This window comes from Rhipicephalus microplus, chromosome 1 (assembly GCF_043290135.1).
Source record: "Rhipicephalus microplus isolate Deutch F79 chromosome 1, USDA_Rmic, whole genome shotgun sequence".
NCBI lineage: Eukaryota > Metazoa > Arthropoda > Arachnida > Ixodida > Ixodidae > Rhipicephalus > Rhipicephalus microplus.
Window position 1 is genome coordinate 231703947 of NC_134700.1, and position 21965 is coordinate 231725911.

General features: G+C 50.5%; 1 protein-coding gene across 1 annotated transcript in view; it reads left to right on the top strand.

Moving 5' to 3' along the window:
• Window positions 1-21965, top strand: part of LOC142811633 (steroid receptor seven-up, isoforms B/C-like) — a 156213-nt gene that overhangs the window by 41267 nt on the left and 92981 nt on the right. Inside the window, exons 2-3 of the mRNA XM_075891588.1 lie at window positions 2443-2729; window positions 7288-7546. Coding sequence (XP_075747703.1) covers window positions 2443-2729; window positions 7288-7546 — 546 coding nt within the window. The remainder of the gene's footprint in view (window positions 1-2442; window positions 2730-7287; window positions 7547-21965) is intronic.

A 21965-nucleotide genomic window follows, 5' to 3' on the forward strand; every position in this document is an offset into this window, starting at 1 on the left:
TCTTCCCCTTCTCTCTCCGAAGGCGAACCGCGGTTCGATTTTTCCGAAACCTAGCGTAGAGAGTCCAAACACCGAGAAGCTTCGAGTCCGGAGCCGGCGTTCGAGGTTCGCCGCAGAAGCCCTGGTGCCGAACGCCACAAGCGGAGCGTGCGCGTATACGCGCGCTGGGCGCCGACACCCACGCGCACCCAGAGGATTGTTGTTCTTGGTGCGAGCATCACACGGCCATGTCAAAGCGGCCTGTCTGCGCCCGTGTCGTCGTCGCCTCCACGGCTCAACCATTCTACTAAACCTCGACGGCGTCGAGAGTTTCAACACTCTCCACCGGAGCAGCAGAAACAGGGACGGCAGCATCACGGCTTTTCTGACGTGCAGTGTTTTCCCGCAGTGACGTTTCCTCGTTGAAATCCTCGCCGTCACTCCGAAGCGCCATTGGGACAGCTGTCACTCCACGGCGAAACGTGTTGATGTGATCAGTGTGTTCCGTGAGGCGCACCTCTCTCTCATCGCTGTTCTTTCTTGGGCGCTTCTGAATGCGACTGCTGACATTCGGACTGGAGCTCCTCAGCTTTGATCTATCAACGCCGCCCTCAGCTCTGGCACCATCCATTGCGCTTCCAGCTTTAGAGACGTTCAGCAGTTCGCGTCGCTTCTGCACGGTCTAAGCGAACGGGAGCGGCGCGGTTTACTTTTTTGTGCCGAGTAAGCTGCCTTCGCTGGCTCGGCTGGCACGCCGCTTTTTCGCCTTCCTCAAACAGCGCTGCGCCGAAACTACTATCGCATCACGTTCTAGTTGCCGTCTCCTCGCGAACTTTGCCAATGTCCGCAGCACTCGGCCGTTCCCAAATGCCTTCTTTGAATATAGCAGTCCCGTAATTTACTTTTTTTCTTGTTAACTCGTGCGTCCCTAAGTTTCAGCGGCCGGCACGTGCTAGAGACAGCGACGCCGTTAATAAGGCGGCGCCATGTGTCTTTCCTCTGGCTCGTAAAACATGCTCTCCGCTCGATTTTCATGCGCACATCTTCGAAGAACGGGCCGCCGCTTCGCGTAGAATAGTGGGGGCACTCTTTTACGACGGCTTTTGCCGCACGAACCGTATAGAGCCGTGGCAGATGCCACTTGTCGAGGCGCGCTGGTAAGTTGTTGCTTATCGGGCCGGCGGCGGGTTTCGCGGCCACGGCGTTGATGCCGCCCGCGAACAGTCGTGTAAAGTTACTTGCTCGCGCCGCGAAGCGGGATCGCCCATGAATCGTGTCTGCTGTCCACCGACACCAACCACCGCCGGCACTGCTGGGCGCGGCTGCGGAACGTCTTTCGATACTCGGGGAGGGTCTATGCAGGCGGACGCCTCTCGTGCATCTGGCTTCTGCCTATCTTAGCTAGGGGTCAACAGCCGCGTCTAGATAACGCCCGCGCCGTTGTCCTTGTACCAAGGTCCTCACGCGAAAGAAAGTGGCCTCCGCGAGGCATATTCCGCTATCTTGCGGATCCCTTATCGCTGTCATACGGGAGTTGCCAAGCTGGACTAATTTTGGACTCTATAGCTGTTCTTCCTCGTGCGAGAGTATAGTACAACGGTGCCAATGTACATACGTCGAGTTGGTATTTCTCGCGTCATTAATGCGTGGACGACCTCGAGCGTTGCCCTTTCAGATTATGTTCCTGTTGCTCGCTGCCGTCATCGCGCGTGGGAAAGCGTTCCAGGAAACTGAGGGCTGCATGAACGAATGAATGAAACTTGTGTTCCGTCGTCTTCCAAACTGAACTCAGCATAGTGTTTTGATAGCTATTTAAACAGGGATCGCAACTTTAGAGCGCTATATTCATTGTCTTACATTGTCTTGCCTTCAAGCTCTACAGTAGGCCGTGTTCGCAAAACGGGCGAGAAGACTTTAGCCTGCCTGGTGTAGTCAGGTGGGCAGAGCTGTTCTAGTCTGGTTTTTTATCTTACAGCTGCTGATACGTTTACACTGCGTTCCTTTTCTACATATCTTATGAGTAATCGCCGAAAGTGTATGGAAATAACAGGGTATCTGGACTGCTCAGTGTCTCTGGGCCTTGACCATTTAGCATTAGTCACAGAACCTTGCCGACACTCGGGTGTTTCGCGTGATGCGTCACGTTTTTCCCCTGCTGTAGAAGAGAAAGCCCTACACATTTCTGAAAGCAGTTGACGACGAGTCACGGTCTGTTTAAAGCACTGCCACACCCTTCTTTCTGAGGCTGCACGCCTGGTATAGCATGCCATACCGTACCAGTAGAGCTGTCTAAACTGCTGCCATAATATAGGCCCCCAGCCAGCGCCATGCCCGTCAATCCGGCGTCCAACGCGCTCTCTGTGGAACGGCTAGTGCCCTCGACGACATCATCGTCGTCTCCTCTGACGTCGGCCAATGCCATAGTGACGAGCTCGCCCGCGTGCACGCTGTGTCCTCTCGCAGCCGTGCAGCGGGGCCGGGTGCCACCGTCGCAGCATGGTGGCCTGCCGGGTCAGATGTCGCTGAGCAACGGCGATGCGGCGGCCGCAGCGGCGCTCAACGGCCACTCGTACCTGTCCAGCTTCATCTCGCTGCTACTGCGCGCCGAGCCGTACCCCCCGAGCAGGTACGCGCAGTGCATGCAGCCGAACAACATCATGGGCATCGACAACATCTGCGAGCTGGCTGCCAGGTTGCTCTTCAGCGCTGTCGAGTGGGCCCGCAACATACCCTTCTTCCCGGACCTGCAGGTGAGTCATTGTCCTCCGTGCAAGGGCTCCGGCTTTGCAAGCGCTTACTTTGTATGATGTCTTGTGCAGTAACGTCAATTGATAGAGCTGTTGTGCAAGTGCTTCGTGGGGTCGCTGAGATTTGACAAGATGTTACTGTGTTACTTCATTTCAGTGGAAGCAACTGGCCATTCAATTGGCGTGAGCAGTTGAGGAAGGTGAACGCATGTGAATGTGGCTACTTATGTGCACGTCATACGCGATTCTGTGTCTGAACTCCGTATGTTGTGTCTTAAAACGTCAGAGCGCGCTTGGTGGCTTCCACCACAGAGCTATGCGTCATACTGAGACTTAGTATAACCATTGACAGACGTTGTCGAGCGCTATCCTGGCACTGGGACATAACGTGAGTACTTCGTACACTGGCAGTAATGTTGTGAGATCAAACAAGTCTGTGCATCAAAATAGTAACGAGTAACACACTGATAGATGGGTATTACACATGTCAATATAGAAATCCATACAGGGCCCAGTTTAATTCGTTGCCTTATTTGTGGAAGCAACTGAGGCAAGAGAGAGAGAGAAAGGAAGGCCGGGAGGTTAACCAGATAGTGACATCCGGTTTGCTACCCAGCACTGGGGGTGGGGCGATAGGAGCAAGAAACAGGGGGTAGGTAAATAGGGGAAAAAACGCGCGTGCACACATGAGAAAACGAAAACACACACAGGAAGGGCGTTCTGGCTACAACCGTTCAGAAAGGCCCATCGATCGCAAAAAGTGCAGTAGCGCTTTCAGGGCAAGCGTTTTCATGCGGGTTTGCCTTCTGCAGTTCTGTCAGAGCAGACTGTTTCGTGTAAGCTCGTGAAATAAGGAAACCATAACTTCAACTTTGGGGTTTAGCATTTATGAGCAGGCTCGGTTTTGTCAGTTTCGCAGAAGAGTATCAGGCTTGTTCCCGATGCTCGTTAATATATGACTTTTCCAGCTTGCTCGGTTCAGCCTTCGTCACTGGCATGCCATAATATTGAGGCCCTTAAGGTTTTGAGTAATGTTTATGTTGTCAATATGCAACAAGCGAGAGACCTCGTTGATTCATCGTTCACTACGCAAAACTTGACACGTATTAAAGGTCCTCCGACTGTCAATTCTGCAAATCCAGACAATACTATAGGTGGATATATCATTGTCATTGCCGAAAGTTTGTGGCTGCCAAATTCGAAAAAGTACTATGCTCTGCCTTCTCGTCGCCGATATTCAAACTATTACAGATTGATAATAACATCAACGCTAGAATCCCAAAGGTCTGTCACTAGACTCTCAAAGTGGCATCGCACATTTTCGTCTGCTTCACACATACCTGCGCAGCAGCGACTGTTGGTCACCTGCGTTGGTGTTGTTCAGGAAATAAACAAAACTTCCTTTGTTTCCGTGACCCCTGTATGTTCGCCTATAGTTCTCGCATGCGCTCTATATTATCCACTCAGCGGGTTTATCTTGCGTAATTGGTATGGGTGTCCGGTTAGCTAGAAATAACCACTATTGAGGTTCTAGTTCCTGTCTCTAATTTTTTTTGTGCTCTATATGAGGAAGCATTGCTAAGTAGCAGAAGCAAAGAACAAAGAGCAAGTTGTTTCTGCTGCCTCTCATATAAACCATAGAGTTTCTTGAAATTAACGAGGGGGGACTCTGGCTCTGCGATAGTTCAGCGACCATCGGAGTGATGGGTATAATACACAGATTCGCCTAGTCTTCGTACGTGCGGGTGGCGAATCGCATTAGTGGCTTCGTGTATTGCTGTGTTTCAGTTGTGTTTCGAAGGAAAGAGCGAACACTTTTGAACTTCGTGACCAGATTTGAAATGGTAAGCCTAGAAGAATAAGGTGGTGAAGCGCAACCGCCGAACATTTGCCGATTTTTGTTTCGTGAGAACACAGCTCTCAGCCACATGAACACGCTCGGAGCCAGAACTACCAAGATTAGACAAATTCGTGTACTACCCATCATTCCCATGCTGGCAGAAGCTCTGTGCGTTGCAGCTCCCTTAAACACTGTAGCGCCAGAGTTCCCTCTTGGGTGTATTTAGCAAACTCTATGATGTATACCACCGACGCTACAATCGTCATCCTCCTTTTTCTCCATGCATTTCTTTGTGCATCACGCACTGAGTGTGTGGTGGGCAGAATGTCAAGCCGGCATGTGTCAATGAAGATGTCTCGCATGCAATATGCGAAAACCCGTTTTAGCAACTCATCCAAGCCGTGGGAGAGTGAGTGTGCGTGTGTTTGTGTGTGCATACATGTGCTTGTATACGCACGTGTCAAGACAGCCACGAAGGAAAGTCCGGCCACTGGCTAGCTGGGCAGCTCGTTTCGGTCCATCGTCGCAATTAGGAGCGTTTAGACCACGGGTGTCACTGTGATCGGTGCGCGTTCGCAGCGTTACGTGTCATCTCGATAAAGTAAATGGATGCCCGACGCTCGCATACCGACATTTCGGAGTCTGTCGAGCAGCGGCCGCGACTTCTCAATCAGCTTGGCGTACAGCTTGTGGACGTATACATGCACGTGTGTCTTCGGGGCCACGTCGGCTGAGGCCCGCACGTCTCTGAGGCGCCGATCCGCAGACCGCGTTCCTCGACAGTTTTCTCGCGTGTTCGAGCGAGTGCCTATATAGCCTGTCGTCTCCGCATACCTGGACGAATGACACGGAAAGAAAAAGAAATAGAAGCCGTACGTGCTTGGCCACCTACCCGAATCTGCGCGCTCGTGATGTGGCGTGCGCACTGCGCATGCGCGACGCCGCGCGTGTAACGGCTAATTTCACGGCGTCCAATGGGCTCTTTTTCTGCCTCGTCCCGAGTTATCTCGGGAACGTGCAGCGCCAATCGGTAATCGGCGTGAACGCCAGTTCGCCCTCTTATTCAGCCGATTCGACTCGCACCCGCACAATTTTGCCGCTTCCCCTTTATAACATCACGCCGTCGGCTGTATAGACGTGAGAGCCTTGTCTGCGTCTTTGAAGCCGAAAAAAGAAAAGAAAGATTTACGTACCGAGGAGCGTGGCGAGAGAGAAACGAAGCGACAAAACAGAACTGATTTGGCGACTTGTTTAGCTGGCAACACACTCGCTGGTGCTTCGAGACGAGCAGTTCCTCTTTGGCCAGCCTTTTTTTCACGGAGCTTTCGACTTGCCTGCCAAATCCGGATGACGTTGTTATTTAGGTGCGCTTCTCGTGTCTCCTTCGCCCCACGCGCCCTGGGGCACAGAAAAACAAGTCGGTGACTGTTGCGAAGGTAGCGCTCTTTTACGGTAAAGTTGTACCTGTCGCTTTATTAACGCCACCAAATCGGTAAAAGCATCTACACCCCCCCCCCCCCTGCCCTATAAAAAGAAACCTGTCACGAAATTGTGTCGCACGCGTGGAGCTCATTTTGTCACCGTCATACGCGTTAGTTCTCATTTTATCATTTCAGTCACCGCTCGTTTAACTATAATGGTTTAGTGAAGGGCAACTGCGTTCAAGCTGTTCCTACACTCTCCAATGCCCGCAGTCCTGGTCTGTATACACCATGACGGTCTGTAGTAACATTACTACTGTGTGTAACGAGGCCATCTCTGCAGTACAGATGCCAAAGTATCTGTCTTCTTTCTCTTTATGCCGAGAAAGTCTGCCCCGTTTAATTGCAGCTACTGAGACACTCGCTGCAACGAAACGCCATGCAGCACGGTTTTGTGAGAGCGTTAGCACGAAAGTGCTTCGAAGGCACGTATAGGGCGAGCCTTACGGACACGCTAGTGTAGCTAAAACAATGCCTGCAGGACTCTTGATGAAAACTAGACAGAGAGAAAGAGAAAGAAAGAGAGAAAGACACAGTCGGGTTGGCCGGCTTTCAAACAGACTAAGTGCGTGATCAGGTTACTGCTACTTCTTTGGCCTGGTATGCGAGACGTAAGTTCAGCTCATGAGAGATGAGTTGTTTTCACGCACAAGCAGCATTTTGGTTTTCGTTTTTTTAGTTCTCCAGACTAGCACGGTCTTCCAACAAAGCAATAAGGGAATCGTCGAACGTGGAACGACTCAAAGCGAGGAGCTCAGTTCAATAAGCTTACTTAAATCCATTGTTGCGAAAGAGGGCTATATGCTCAGTGCACTATTGCGTCGGACAGTTTTCGGCATTGAGAAGGTCATCTGGGGCTCTGGGGACATTACGAGAGGAGCTTATTTACCTTATGAATTCTATACAAAGTCGTACACAGTAAAAGCTGCTGTAGGGCTAATTTTTTTTTTGTGCAGTCATACACTTTGATGCAAGTGCCATCGCATCTCGAAATCGAATGTCCGTGTGTAACTAGGGGACATGATCATACGATAAGGGAGGCTGAGCTTCGCGTCGTTTCTGTATAGAACTACAGTTCCCCCGTTACATTGGGTGTGGAACGCAGCTTAGGAAAATGTAGATAGTTTCTCAACATCTGACTGCGTAAAGAGCTGCGCAGGACGGCCTTGCCCTTCTTGCGCGGTGCTCGCCTTTGCAAGGGCGAGTTGGCCTCGTTTTACATGCATTTGACATGTCGCAGGTGACGGACCAGGTGGCGCTCTTACGGTTGGTCTGGAGCGAGCTGTTCGTGCTGAACGCGTCGCAGTGCTCTATGCCGCTGCACGTGGCGCCCCTACTGGCGGCAGCGGGTCTTCACGCGTCGCCCATGGCGGCGGACCGCGTGGTGGCCTTCATGGACCACATCCGCATCTTCCAGGAGCAGGTCGAGAAGCTCAAGGCACTGCACGTGGACGCCGCCGAATACAGCTGCCTCAAGGCCATCGTGCTCTTCACCACCGGTCAGTCCTACTTGTCTTTTTCGCATTAGGCGCCCAGTTTGGCCATGATCGATGGCCAGGCATATGCTGCAGGATCTCTCCTTCACACATCCAGACACTTCCCCTGCCCTTTTTCACCTAGCCTCACCCTCGTTACGCATGTCTTAAATGCTTTACAGACTCGTTACTGACATTCTGTATTTTATCTGTTGTATATTTAATTGGTTTATGCGATGCGTCAATTGACCTTCTCAGATTTGAGGGCAACGTTGCGCGTTAATCTCACTTGTGTGAAGTTTCCAAGGAAGCTTAAAAAAATGCTATATGTTGTTTGCGGGTAGTTACATAATGTTTGTCGTCCGACAGTGACACCGGGTCCACTGTCCATAAAACTCAGTTCTTCGCCAAAACCTGATAACCATCGTCCCTTTTGGGGGCAAAGCTGTGTCTGACGATGTTCAGCACCGTATTTTCTTTTTCCGTATTTGGCAGTGACTGCGGCTGTTGGACGAATATGTCACCAGACGTTTTTCTGGTGGAGTTGATGGCAACACAATAGAACGGCTTCGCACACCCGCCCGTTCCGTCGTGGATTCTTGTCCATGCATAAGGGCACGGAAACGGTGAAAAAAAAAAAATGGGAGTATGCCTTTGAAGCTTTATAATGGGCCAAATCAGCTTGCAAACGTGCGTTCATATACAAGTGATTCATGTTATGGGTCGCGCTGATAATGCTCCTAAGCTTTAGTGATGACGCGATGGCTATACATGATGAGCAAAGCGCTGGGATTTTGTCGTTTTCATTGAGTGCGGTGAGATTTCTGAAGGCAGCAGCCGAAATTTAGTCAGATAAATGCAGCTGTATCGATATCTATACATACACATGTTGTCCTTGATGTCGATCCAGGAGCATTAACAATACAATAATATCCTAAATTGTCATCGCCTTGGACAAAATATTATGTTATGACGACAGTGATACGTCAGTCTTCTACATGAAAACCACGCCTCTGCTGGTCCGCCCTATAGGGCGCCCTGCGCATGACTTAATTTTCGTCCGGTCACAATTTTGAAAGCTGCGCTGCCGGAAGAAATCCCAAACTGCATGATTACGCCTTCTGCTGAAATCTTTTAAACCCCTATACAAACTACCCGTTCTATAATACACGCTCCAAACCCGAGGAAGGCGATGTTTACCGCAATCATCTTGTTTGCAATCGCCCCAAACAGAACCGTGCTCCGCAGAAAAAAAAGAAAAGGAAGAACACTCTAAGCCGAAATTCGGCAAAGTTGGACTAACTGCAGTCGTTAAACCAATGGACGAACGGTTCGTCCAACAGGGACTAAATGTGTGACAATGCGTGTCTTGCGCAAACGCCCTGCAATGAAGGGACCAACGGGGAGGGCAACTGCGCCGCGATGGCCTCCTGTCAATGCTGCACTGCAATGCTCGGCGTGGTTGGCGATCATGAAAACAAGTTAAATAGGCTATACGCCACTGTGAAAGTGAAGCACTATGAAACGAATAGAAGATGTTATTAGAGGAAAGTAGTACAACACGCTGTCAGTGCACACAGCAAGTGCCCTCGCGTTTCCACCATGCCGGCACGGGCGAGCCGAAGCCAAGTGAAGCCCAAACTCCATAAGCGCGAAAATGCACGCGACAGCGACGAGCGACGCTATGAGCGACGAAACATGGCGTTCGCGCGACGTGTCGCGGGGTAGTTTTCGCGCGATCGCTCGGTTCTCCAGATTTGGAAACCGTCGCTCATCGCCCGGAAGTGCTGGGCTCAAGCAGCCAATAGCGAAAAACCGGAAAAGACGAAGACTACATAGGTGCACGTGACCCTGCCCGAGTCACGTATGTGCAACAAGAAATAACGCAATGTTTATTACGCATGCGCATATAAAAAATGCTGCAAGGCAATAATAAACACTTTCCGTTCCATTACACAACAATATATCTTATTTTTAAATTGGAAACCGCTCGCTACGCGGTTTTCTTGGTGCGAGTTGACGGCCTCATGCCAGCAACAGTGGAATTCGCTCGCCGAAGCCGTCGCGTGAATGAGGTTTGCCTGCGCTAGCGACTGATCGCGCGACGCCGGTCTACGTCGCGTCGCTCGTCGCTGTCGCGTGCATTTTCGCGCTTATGGAGTTTGGGCTTGAAAGTCTCCGCAAACACGGGCAATGCCGAGAACTCGCTTTAATGTGCTGAATAAGTTCGAACTACGGTGAACACTGACAACGCTAATAAATGTAAGCTGTTCATCAGCGGTCGTGTACCCACACAGTGACCACAAGTTCAAAGCGATATATAGGAAAAGTAGGCTTCGTACGTCATCGGTATCAAGCGGGCTGCCGGTGTGAGTGCATTGCCGGCACAAGCGAAGGAAACGTCGCGTACAAGTTCACAAAAATAGTAGCTCAGGCAAACTTATGTCTTTTTATCCATGCGACAATCGTTATCAAAAATCCAACGTGTAGGCGATCGCGGATACGACTAATCGTGCGGCCAGCGGTACACAGGTTGTGCTGTGCCTTACCAGCACGATGAAAGAACCGTGCCTGCGAACGGTCTCGTCGCTGTAAGTATACAGATATCTACATCACTCCGTAAGACACAGCGAACATGGGGCACTTACCTATTGTTCATTTGTGACTATAAAATAACGACTACGAAAATTTCACGCGAGCCGCATGTTGCGATCGCCGGCGGTCGTTTAGCCGTACTCGTCGTAAGCCTAGCGACGCCGTCGGCAAGCCGACACGGTATGGCATCGGCGGGGCGGGCGCCTGCGGCTGCTTCGCCGGCTTTCCCGCACAAGCGCCGCTGCTATGTTTGTGTTTGCGGACTCGTGCGCCAGCACTGCGAACGCTGGTTCGGCCGACATGATCGAATACCAGCTGATAATTCGTATTCTCGGGCTGGAGGCATGTTGAAAATTAGATGGATCCATATTAAAATATCGATGCGCATCGGTGCTACGAATAAGCCCATGTAAATTTTCGCGTTACGGTGTCAATATTTATTGTTTTCTCAAGCCGAGTAAAAGTCGCCCACTGGCACTAGATGGGAGGTCAAAATACTGTGCTATATATACCCGAGAGTCTGTTCTCTGTAGTACAGCGCGGGCAGTCAGTGTTTGCGGTGTTTTGCTTTGAAATAATGGTGCATCTGTATGTGTGTGTGTGTGTGTGTGTGTGTGTGTGTGTGTTGCATGAATAACATACTATGATCGTCAGTGCTGATTAAATTGGAATAAACATAAAATATACTGCACAAACGCAGTGTCACTATTTTTTTTTTTTTGCCATTGGTCCAGACGGTTCAACTGTTAGTCCCGCTGGAGCATTCTACTGGGGCCAACATTTAAACCAAGTGGAGTAAGTGCTTGGGGTAACAGTTGAGCCCTTGCAGTTACTCTCGCAGTTAGTCCAAAATTGGTTCAAAATCTGTGGCAGCGCATTTAGACCCCTAAAGGACCAATGGCATACCCCACTTTAGTCTTTTTCGGCTTAGAGTGAAGAATGCCTTTGTCTTTGGCGGACGTGTGCTGTTGACCCAACGGCAGATAAACAAGTTGGCCGCCTTGTAATCAACGGGCACGCATGCTGATACGTAACACGGCCCAGGCGTGATGATCCGATTTGTCCTTATCTCAAAATCTGTAGCGCGTTCCTCACGACGTTAGGTACCTGCGCGCGCCTCCGCTTATATACGCGTCGTTGAACGGCCTCTCTTCACATGACGGGCGAAACGCGGCTCGTTATTCACGCGGACACATATATTTCCATGGCGCTGCAGGGCCCTCGGCGGTGTGTCCGTGCCCCGGCGTTTACGCGAACGGCCTCTGCGCCTCTCCCTATCTTCTCGTTCTCAATGTAGGTCCAACGTAATAGTGGTCCGCTCGTCTTTCGCGTAGAATGGACCACGCGCGCCCCTTCGGCCTCAATAGGTCCAAGCTCTTCGGAATCCGCTTTTCTGTCTCAGGCTCGCACGATACGAGACGTGTACGTAAAGGAGGCGAAGAAAAAAAAAGAAAGATACGAAGAAACCAAGTGATGGAGGCGAATAAAGAAAAGAAGATACGGGAAGAAACCAAGTGGTGAGCCAGCGCAGAAGCTGGTGGATGGGGGGATCTCAAAGTGAAGAATACCAAGGTTCCGCATGTCCACGCTTCATGTTATAAGAAAGAGAGGGGGGACAGTACAAGGTGTAGGAAATGGGAGTTCACAGCGGAGCCTCGCACAATCGGTTCAGATGATCCGCCACGATAGCCGGGCGTCCGTCCTTTGCACAGTTACGCGCTTCTTGCCCTTATTTCTTTTACTTCTTTTCGCGCCTTCGGACCTATACATGTGGCGTCGTAATAACGATTGGTGCCCGAGGCGACTGCCCTTCTGTCTCGTTCGCACCTCAGGCAAGCTGCCGTACGAACGAACTACGGCGAAAAATATACGTATAGAATGAGAAAGAAACAAGATCACCGTATACTTCGCCAAGCCCGAAGACAGCTTCGGGCCTCGGGACACGGCGGCTCCTGCCGGGGCCCGCGGGGCTACACAGAGCGCGTGCGCGAATTTCGAAAGCGCGACGAATCTCTCGTCTCGTATATATATCGCCGTCGTATATTCGTGTATATGCCTGCGCCTTCGCAAAGTAGCCGCCGCCGTCGGGGGTTGAGTGCTCCCGCGCCGCAGGCCGTCGATCTCTTCGATCGCCCATTCGGTTCGGCAAGTCGTGGCCTGTTATAAAGCTGCCGCTCTGGACAGTGCATATCGGTACTTGCGGAACCCCTCTCCTGTACAACCCCCGTCTCCCTCTTCATGTTCGCCGTCTAAGGAGACTGGTGCCGTCCGTTGTGCCTCTTCGGCAATTTCCGTGTTGCCCGTTCGGTCAGCTGCTGCTGCGTAGTCTTCGTGAAGAGGAAGCTATGCAGCGTATATATACGCGTCCACACGAGAGGGCCGCGATGCGATCTATCGCACCTCTGTAGAGCAGCAAGGCCGAGAGAACTACGTGATACCTTCTCTCCTCCGAGTTGCGCGCGCGCGTTTGTGTGTTCGAGTGTCTGAAAGGTGTTTCTTCTCTGCGCATCTGTCCGATACGCCGCCGCCCTGCCTCGTACACTGCGCCGTGTTGCGAGAAGGGGTCCAAGCTGTGTGTATTTTAACAATACTGATTGTTGGCCTAGTTAGTGCTTGCTTAATGACATGCTGTGGCCGCAAATAACACAAACACAGTGTTAAAGAACACGCAACGATAAGCACAAGTGGCATACGTCTATTTGCTGCATATTGAAAGCGAAAAATAACGATGCCAGTTCGCGAGGTTCCCTGACGTTGCCTGACTCCCCCCCCCCCCCCCCTTACACACACACACACACACACGCACAAACCGACAAGAAGAACGTGGGCTCTGTCCGCATCGTCGCGTCGCGTAGTTGAATGCCATTGAACACTGCGAAAGATATGGCAGCGCAAAATGCGATAAAAGAACCAGTTCTGCGCGTCTTTGTTTTCGTTGTTTCGATTCGCGTTGCGTAGAACAGCGTTCAGGGTTCTCAAAAGAGAAACTATAACGTAAAACAGCGCATACTGTCATGCCGTAAATCTTCATTAAAAGCATTATGGAAGGCGTGCCACAGATAGACGCTGGCTGAGTATTCGGACACTGAAACATGCAGATTTCTTGTACTGACTGATCGATCGGCTTCTGAGGGAACCTTCCTCGGACATGCATGCGCTTCGCGCTATTTCAGTCGCTGATCTCGCTCCAGAAGACGTCCCATTCGCAAACTAGTAAATAAAATAAAAAATGGCTGTTAATCTTTCTCCACAGAAATGCCCTACAGAAACTACTCATTCCCTACTCGTGAAAATGTTGAAACGCACCTCTTGCTTGATTAAATGGAGATGATTGGCCGAATGCCGTATGAGTTCCTTGCGAAAATTAGCTCAAGAATACGCATTGCAGTTCAAGAATGGATATTCGTCGGCCTCTATAGGAGTAGAAGAGTGGACGGCAAACCGACGATAAAGAAGAAAACACCACCGTCGTCTCTTTGACAGAGAATCGGCCTACTGAGCCCTGCTCTGGTATTCTGTCTCGACCAACCACTGGGCGAAACCACCTCGCGCTCGGTGTGGATTTCTTTCGACGACAGCCCGTGTGGCGCGGAGATCTCGTTTCGTCGTCTAACTATCTTCAGCCGGACCTTTGCGACCTACTTCCGGGTAAACGAAAAAAATATCAGCGTTGCATCGCGCGGCGATGAAACGGAGCACGCAAAGATATGTCACTGCTTCTCGGAAACGGACTTGCGGGGTCAGGTGGGTGCAACGGGAGGAGCGAGACGGAATCAGAAACGGTGCCTCCCTTAATTTTTTTCTTTTCCCTTTATTTCCTACTTGCCTCGTTCTGATATCTACCTCGACCCTTTATTTTTCGTTCGTTGCGTGATCCGCGGTGATGGAGTCGTTCGGACATAGACGCCGCGGACTGCCGCTCTATAAAAGAGCGGACGAATTGGCCAACACAACTGCTCACACCAAAGAATGCCTGCTCCGCGGAAATAGGTAGAATATAGAAAAAAAAAATACTGGAAGGAAATAAAGTAGGAATGAATGTAAGCGAAGAATAGCAGTCTCGAAGGGTGTATAGCGAAAGAAAGGCTTCTTCTTGTGTAGCTCGGCTGGTCAACGATTGGAGACGGTCCAGCGGATATCGGAACGGGGTCAGCTAGGTTTATTTTCTTTTTCTTTTTTTATGCCGGCGGAGGCATCACTGACCCGCTTCGGCCCTACGAAAGCCTCCTCTGCTCTCCGTGTGTCCAGCAGCGACGGGCGGAGAGCAAACCGCCGAAGCCGCGAGGGTAGGACCAGTTTGGGCACTGGACTGGTTCTGCAGCTATACGGAGAGGGGAAGGGGGAGAGAGGAGCGCGCACCACGCGCCGTAACGACGACCGCGAGATGCGACGCTGTGCGAAATGGCACGCGGACTTGCCTAAAAGAATGGAAATGGCCGGGAGGCGTCGCCTCGAGTGGTGCTCGTCTAATCATCTCACCATGCGCCGGATAAGCACGGATTACTTATATGTAGTGGGGAGAGATCGAAGCAATCTGACTTTGAATCACGTTCTTTGCGTGCGCGGAGGAAGAGTTTCGCGTGAAATGTTGGGTGAACGAGTACAGAGTAAAGAAAAAAAATTAGGGAGGAAAGTGTGGGCGGGGGATTCGATTTACTATTTTGGGGGAAGTCCTGAGTTGGTGTGTATATGACACTCTTAAGAGAGACTTGTTCACAATCTTTCGGGCCAAACGATTTGTGATTCAAATAACGAGTCGAACAAAAACAAGTTGAATTACTTTTTTTTTTTCGAGCGTGATAGGTCCACATAAATTGTATCAAAAAGTAATTGAAGGCAGAGAATGAACGAAACGAGTAACCTCAGCGGCGCGTTAACAACGATAGTGGAATCGAACAGGTCGCATCCGACTGTAAGCGTTTGTTGTTAGCATGAACCGATATTCGTGCTTTACGGGATACGACATTAAAGATACGAGATAAAGGACAATGGACAGAGGGATATCGGCACTGTGCCGAACAGTGCAGTGCAACCGTTGTAATCTTCTTTAATATAGTTCGTTAAGCACCTTGTTTGTTTAATGTGTCTCGCCTTGTAATAACTAGAGAAAAAGAGGGAAATAGAGAGAGAGGACGGTCATTTTGCACCTCTAAAACACGGATAACCGTGGTGCTATTTTCATTTTAAGGCAAAGAAGGAATTACGAAACTACGCCTGTTGTTCTTTCGCGCCAAAACATTTTGCATCGGGAATGTAGCGGGACGTACACAAGAACACGACGATGATTGACGGCTTCGGTAGACCCCCTGGGGCACATTTGTAGAGCCTCTGCAACCTCTGCTTGACCTTGTACTGGCTTCGGCGAGCTTTGCTTGCGTTTGAGTTAGATGGTCACCTGTCACCGAGTGCGGGACTACGCATCAAAACAACAGCGCTGAGCCTGGTTCGCGCACACCAAACAGCCACGTGAGGTCGGGAGGCACTTCTCAGGCGAAGGAGAACCGGGCGCATCTATACGGCAGCCAATGGCAGCCCGTTTCTCGAGTCTCCCGTGAGTCCGTGTAATGACAGGGTCTGTGCAGGTATATCTATAGCTTATACACTCTCGATTGACTGCCTCTTCGTGCCATCTTGTATGCGAAGCCGCTTTTATACGTGTGTGCCGCCGCCATGGTTAAGCAATGCTGGATGGCAGGAAAGCAGTTGGCGTCTCCCGTGTCTCACCAATAGCGAGTACCCCCCCCCCCCCCCCTCTCCGCCCCAACCGAAAGACTCGTATTTGATGAATGTTCACCGTCGCAGTTTATCGACTCGTTTCGTGCCTGTTAACGCCGCGTCAGCGTCACGCCTCGCGCTGCCTTTGACGGGCCGCGGCGTGTCAGAGAAAAGGGGGGGGGGGGGGGCTGGGGGGCAAGGAGGCAGTGTAGGCTTTCTGGAGAAGAGAACCGGTTCAAACAGCGCGCGCTTTTACCGTTTGAGAATCTTCCGCGTTGCGCACCCACTGGGGTTTGACGCCCGCGTGAACCCGGCTCGCCACCCGCCGCATTCTCGCACGCACGGTTGTCGGCTATGTATGCCTGATCGGGCCTGCTAAAGCATGCGCGGATGGACTTGTAGATTGCCCGCCGTTCGTACAAGACGAATGATCGAAGCGCTTCCCTAAACTACTCCGCGCGCTGTCCCACGACTCGGTGGAAATGTGAAGGTCGCACGACATATCGCGCTGCAGCACACGTTCGACGACCTGCGAAGGTAGCAGGTTCGCCACCTGTATCGATGCACAACGTGCACTAATGCTAATCGCGGAAAATGATCCACTAATGGTTGGGAATGCGTCTAATTATTTTGTTTCTCTTCATTCCGCTATTTGTTTCTCCTTCTAATTTGGTTTTTGACGGGTCGCGCCACTCGTGTCGCCGAGCTGTGCTCCCACGTATGCTGCATGCCTGTGGGATGGCGACGCGACGGTTGCAAACTAACACGCCATCGTTATAAACGACAGCGCGCACGCATATGTGCCCGCTTTACGAATGCGCTGACGCACGCAGACTAAATACGCGCAGTTGGGAACTACACTAAGCCAGCTTTCATGGCTATATACGCTTATCGTAGGGATATTCGCAGTAAAGTACTGCTTAATACCAAATCTTTTGTACAGCACAATCGTCAGAAAGGTGAAATACACATTGCCACTGACCTACTTTTGTGTCGTGTAATTAGAGTGCACCCATGTTCAATTGCACACCTCAAAGGAGATCGCCGAACGCTGCCTCAATACAACGCGATAAGTATACGCCACGTTCAATTCTCTTTCTTGATAAGCCCGGATTAAAACCTTTCCTACCGACTTGATATCGACGCTACTCACTGATTTACAACAAATGTCGCTGATGGCGTTATATTACCACATTCATGCAACTATCTCATCAAGTTCGAGCGTCAGAACGGACACTTACGTAAGCCTTTGTTAATTCGATGGGGAAATGACCATGCATGTACGTTCTATGGTGGCACTGGTCCCAGAGCAGCAATGCCAATGGGAGTGTCTTTCAGGAGGAGAGGGACGGGCTGTGGCCTGCATGGGAGAGAGAAGCAGAGGACATGGCTCTATACAGGAAAATGCGTGGGAGGAGTCTGACGTCGGTGGACTTTATATAACAGTCTGAACTGCATGCAATATGCATGATAGCTGCGTGCGAGCGTCCATTGACGCCGTCTGGTAAATACGATTGTGCCAATTGGTTTCCCTTTAACGGAATTTCGCGCAATTTAAAGAAAAAAAAAAAACACCTGCTTGCCTTGGCTGTTGTCTTCTATCTCTTGCTGGGCAATATATGAAATATTTATGTTCCTTACTCTCCTTCCTTGAACGATCTTTTCCTTTTTCCCCGAGAAAGTGACAGGCCTCATTTCGATGCTTTGTTTAGTGTTGGACCGATGTGTGCAACGTAATCCTTTTGCGGGAACTATAACACTTGCACACCGAACAAGATAGCGAGACTCGTATTTCGTTCTTCTGTTGTTCGCCTGCTTCATTGAACTGGGTTATTGCTTATGTTGTTTGTTGGCCTGTTGACCATGCGCATATCCTATTGTTGGTGGCAGTTGAAGCCAGCAACCCGAGTTTATTACGAGCATAACACTTCATTCCTCTAGTTAACTGATTTGATTGATTTGATTGATTTGTGGGGTTTAACGTCCCAAAACCACCATATGATTATGAGAGACGCCGTAGTGGAGGGCTCCGGAAATTTTGACCACCTGGGGTTCTTTAACGTGCACCCAAATCTGAGCACATGGGCCTCCTCTAGTTAACTGTATAGTTTGTTATGAAGTGAGCAGTTCACTTCAAGAGCAGTCTCGGCTTTGTTCTGCTGAGACACTAGCGATCTGCTGAGACACTGTTTATGTGGAATCAGCTTATAAAACAGTCAGCCAGCTCCACGTCGGCGAGGTTGTCGGGCAGGGAAGCTGTAAGGCTCAAGTGTATGTGATTTGATAGTTAGATCCTGCACGTCATCATCATCATCATCATAATCATAATCATAGTTGAGTGTCATGATCATATCGCTTTATTCATTTGTTCACTTCCTGCTTTGGCCTCATCATCTGCCCCGTACTCTCGTTTCAGCCACCTATACGTCGACATTGTCGGTCCCTTTCCTTCATGCGGAAACCACCGCTACTTGTTAACCTGCTTTGATGCGTTCACAAAACGGCCTCAACAGATGCCTGTTCAAAACACAAATGCGGAGTCGGCAGCTCGAGCACTCCTCACTATCTTGATTAGCTGCTACGGTGTTCCTTCCGCAATTACGACTGACCGTGGTCGCCAATTCGACTCAACATTGTTCGATAATCTATCTCGGCTGCTCGGTGTCAACCTCATCAAAACTACCTTGTACCAACCTATCGCCAATGGACTCGTCGAACCTTTTTATGACCAACTGAAGGCGTCGCACATGGCTTCCATTTTTTCATTATCGGGGACCAAACGCCTTCCTCTCGTTAGGCTTGGCATCCGCACACTACTACTACTATTACTACTACTACTACTACTACTACTACTACTACTACTACTACTACTGCAGAGATGACCACGACACAGGGTCGACTAAGATTTACTGTAAAGATGCATTCGATATTCCTGAATTGCGTGGAAAGAACAAACACAATTCTTATAAACAGACCACGTTAATACGCATAACGCCTGCCTCTCACTTTCGTCACCAACAATGCGTCAGTGACCCAAGTGGGCAGCAAGGACGTAGGCAATCCCAAAGCAACTTCTAATCGTATGTGTATATACCTGTAAACTTCTGTATGCCCCCCCCCCCCCCCCCCATCGCTGCCTGCGTTTCGGAGGGGTAATTTTGTCTTCTTAATCGGAAGCGAAAGAAAAAAATAAATGCTAAGGACTAACCATCATTCGAACGAACGCCCGTCTAAAGAACGGCGCACAAGAAACAGCGCTAAACCGAAGAGACAAGGAGTAAGCACGGAGCGAAACGACCACACTATACTGCACGCATGCAGCACCCTCGAAGTTCACTGCGCTTCAGTGCCTCGCGGGGTACACGCGCTGCTCCGTGACTTCAAAAGTAAAAAGACGGAATAGCTAGAGGGGAACCTGCGGTCGCGACCATGGTCCTTTGTTTCTAAAGAAGCGTGGGGACGAAGTTGCGTGGCAAGGGGTTCGCTGGCTCAAGAAGTAAAACCTTCACTGCGACGTGTCTTGATCGCCGCGGCTCTTGTTTCCCACAGTCGGGACACAGTCTGTCGGCAGAACGCGAAAAAAAGAAGAAAACGTAAATGGCATTCGCGTACGAAAAAAGAAAGACGATAAAAGGTGAAAAACAATGAAGTGCGCAGGCGGCAGTTTTCGCCGCGTTGGCCAGATTGGTGCGCGTCCACGCTGGTTGGTGACATGCTTCGCTGGCGAGCGTGGGCGCGCCCGCATGCTGTTTTTGGTATGGTTCTGCCACGCACGTCAACTTTCGCCCGTGCGTGAACTTGCGGCCTCTTCAGGGTTCGTTGCGTGTTGTTGAAGGAGGAAGAGGAGGTCGCTCCCGGAATCGAGTAACTTCATCCTCGAAGCTATACACACACGCAAACTCTGAGGTAGAATGAGAAGCGCGGTTGCAAAGAAAAGTGCGTGTAGTAGCGGTGGCCGGCAACATCCACAATTACCATTGATGACTTGCGCGCTTGTTGGTGCTGCCTGTGCTAGCTATCTGAAAGAAGTGTCCAGCTTGACAGTTCGCTGCTTCCGCTGCGAACTTGTCTTGGCTTTGCGCTCTAAGTGGTCAGTGTCTGTTGGGTGATATTGCAAAGCTCGAATAATATCTGTGCACGATTCTTCTATATAAACGACGCAGGAGAGCTTGCTGTTTCAAACAACTGTACGAAGCACTCAGCTAAAAAAGAAGAGAAGAGAAAAGCAAGCAAGACCCTGGCGAACTTTAACCGGGCCGTCCTGTAAGTCAAATCATGTCAAGAAAAGCACTGGCACGTCACGCAGGCGTCCAGAAACAACCGCTTCTTTAGGCACACGCCAACGAAAGGGTTTAATCTTCCCATTAAGCCTTCAGTACAAAAGAGCGCACATCGCATTAGGGTACCAGCATGTAGTAGCGCCAGTATCACGCTATGCGCGCATCTTACGAAACGGAACATCTATCAGCGCCCAGAAAGACTGGCGCCTATACTCGTTCCGTGGTCTCCAGCACCCTTCTGTTCCACCTCGATCGTCTCCACACCGCGCTAGGCTCGTTCATCGTGGGAGCGGCGAGAGACAGAGATCATCGCGGCCGCACGCGAACAATGGCCTCCGCCAGCCAGGCGTGTAGGAAGAGAAAGGGCCACGGCATGCGGTGGCTCCCGAAAAAAAAAAATAAGTAAACCAGTGCTAGGCGCGCGTTCTTCATGGCTCTTCTCTCGAGTGAGAGAAGTCCGAGGGAGCGGCGATGATGACTCGCACAGCTGATGGTTCCTGGTGGCTGCGAGTCAAGCTGCTTGCTTCGCCGTTGCTCCCGAGTTGCACCGGCACCGCTCCTCTTGCCCGAGATCGGCAGCCTGATGACCCGACGTGCCGTGGGTGCTTATGGACACGACTCAGTTGCCGCGCGCACTTTTCCTCGCCGACACGTGCGTGCGTGCGATGCATGCTTGCAGCGGCGGCGATCCTTCTTCGTCCCGGCGTGAGAGCGTCTGTGCGTGTGTGTCTGCGAGGCGTCGTGGCAACAACGCGATGTAGTGGATGTGTACGCTGGACTAGCGATGGGAGAAGCTACCGCGTGCGCAGTTGAGGCCGTCGCGAGGCGCTCTTTTGCACTGGTAGTGGTCTGCTCCTGTTGTGCGCCCGGGGACAATGGCGCACCGAGGATTTCTCTACAGCTGCTGCTGCAGTATACGCGTGCGCTGAGCAACGCGGCCGGTGCCCAACGAGGCTGGACGAGGAAGGAGAAACCGCGCCTCTTGTATATAGTGACTATGAAAAGGAGACGACATCTTGTTAGGCACTGCGCCGTGTCGCCTGTAGGCAGACAGAAATTAGGTGCCTTCTTCCTTTTTCCTCATGAACCACTAACAACAACAACATCTTGTTGCTCCAGACCGCACTCTCTCGGTTCTTTAGGCCCTTATTATGGGCCCGTATTGCCTTTGCTAAAATTTTTCGTAAGAGAAATCATTTTAGCCAGTCATGATGCGAGACGTTGGACTAGCCAAGCCAGCTGGCCAATAGCGAAGAACACTTGCAAAAGAAAAGCTTTGGGAATGTGGCTCCTGATCGGCGTGCTTAGATTCGCGAAGGCTTTCTTCTTCTGCTGCGCGATGTGCCCAAAACAACATGTACGCTCTTGCGGCTTGCTCACACACTTGTTCGTGTACGCAAAAACAAGTAAAAAGAACAGATGAAGAAAAGGTGTGCGTATAATTCGTTTGCACACAGTTATGTTAAATGGCCACAACAAGAGCACGGCGATCGTTTTATTGAAGTACTGCAATGATGTATACAAGTTGTAGGATTAAGACATCAAGTTTCATCGTAAATACCGCAAACTAAACGGGACAACAGAAAAGAAGGCGTTGTCCCGTTTGGTTGCGCTGTTCGCGAATAACTCAATGTCACAAAAACAACTCGCCTATCATTCAAATTATTAGAACACATTTTGCTGCACCTATAAACTCCCAATAACATTAAATTTCGTAAAAATTTCCTGGTCATAACGGCACAAAAGGGGAATGAATATGGGCACGCATTTTTTTCCCCTCAATTTTTCAGATGTATGTTCCGAATGCAGAGGTTGTTGAAATTCATACAGAGATTAATATCGCCGACTTAGGT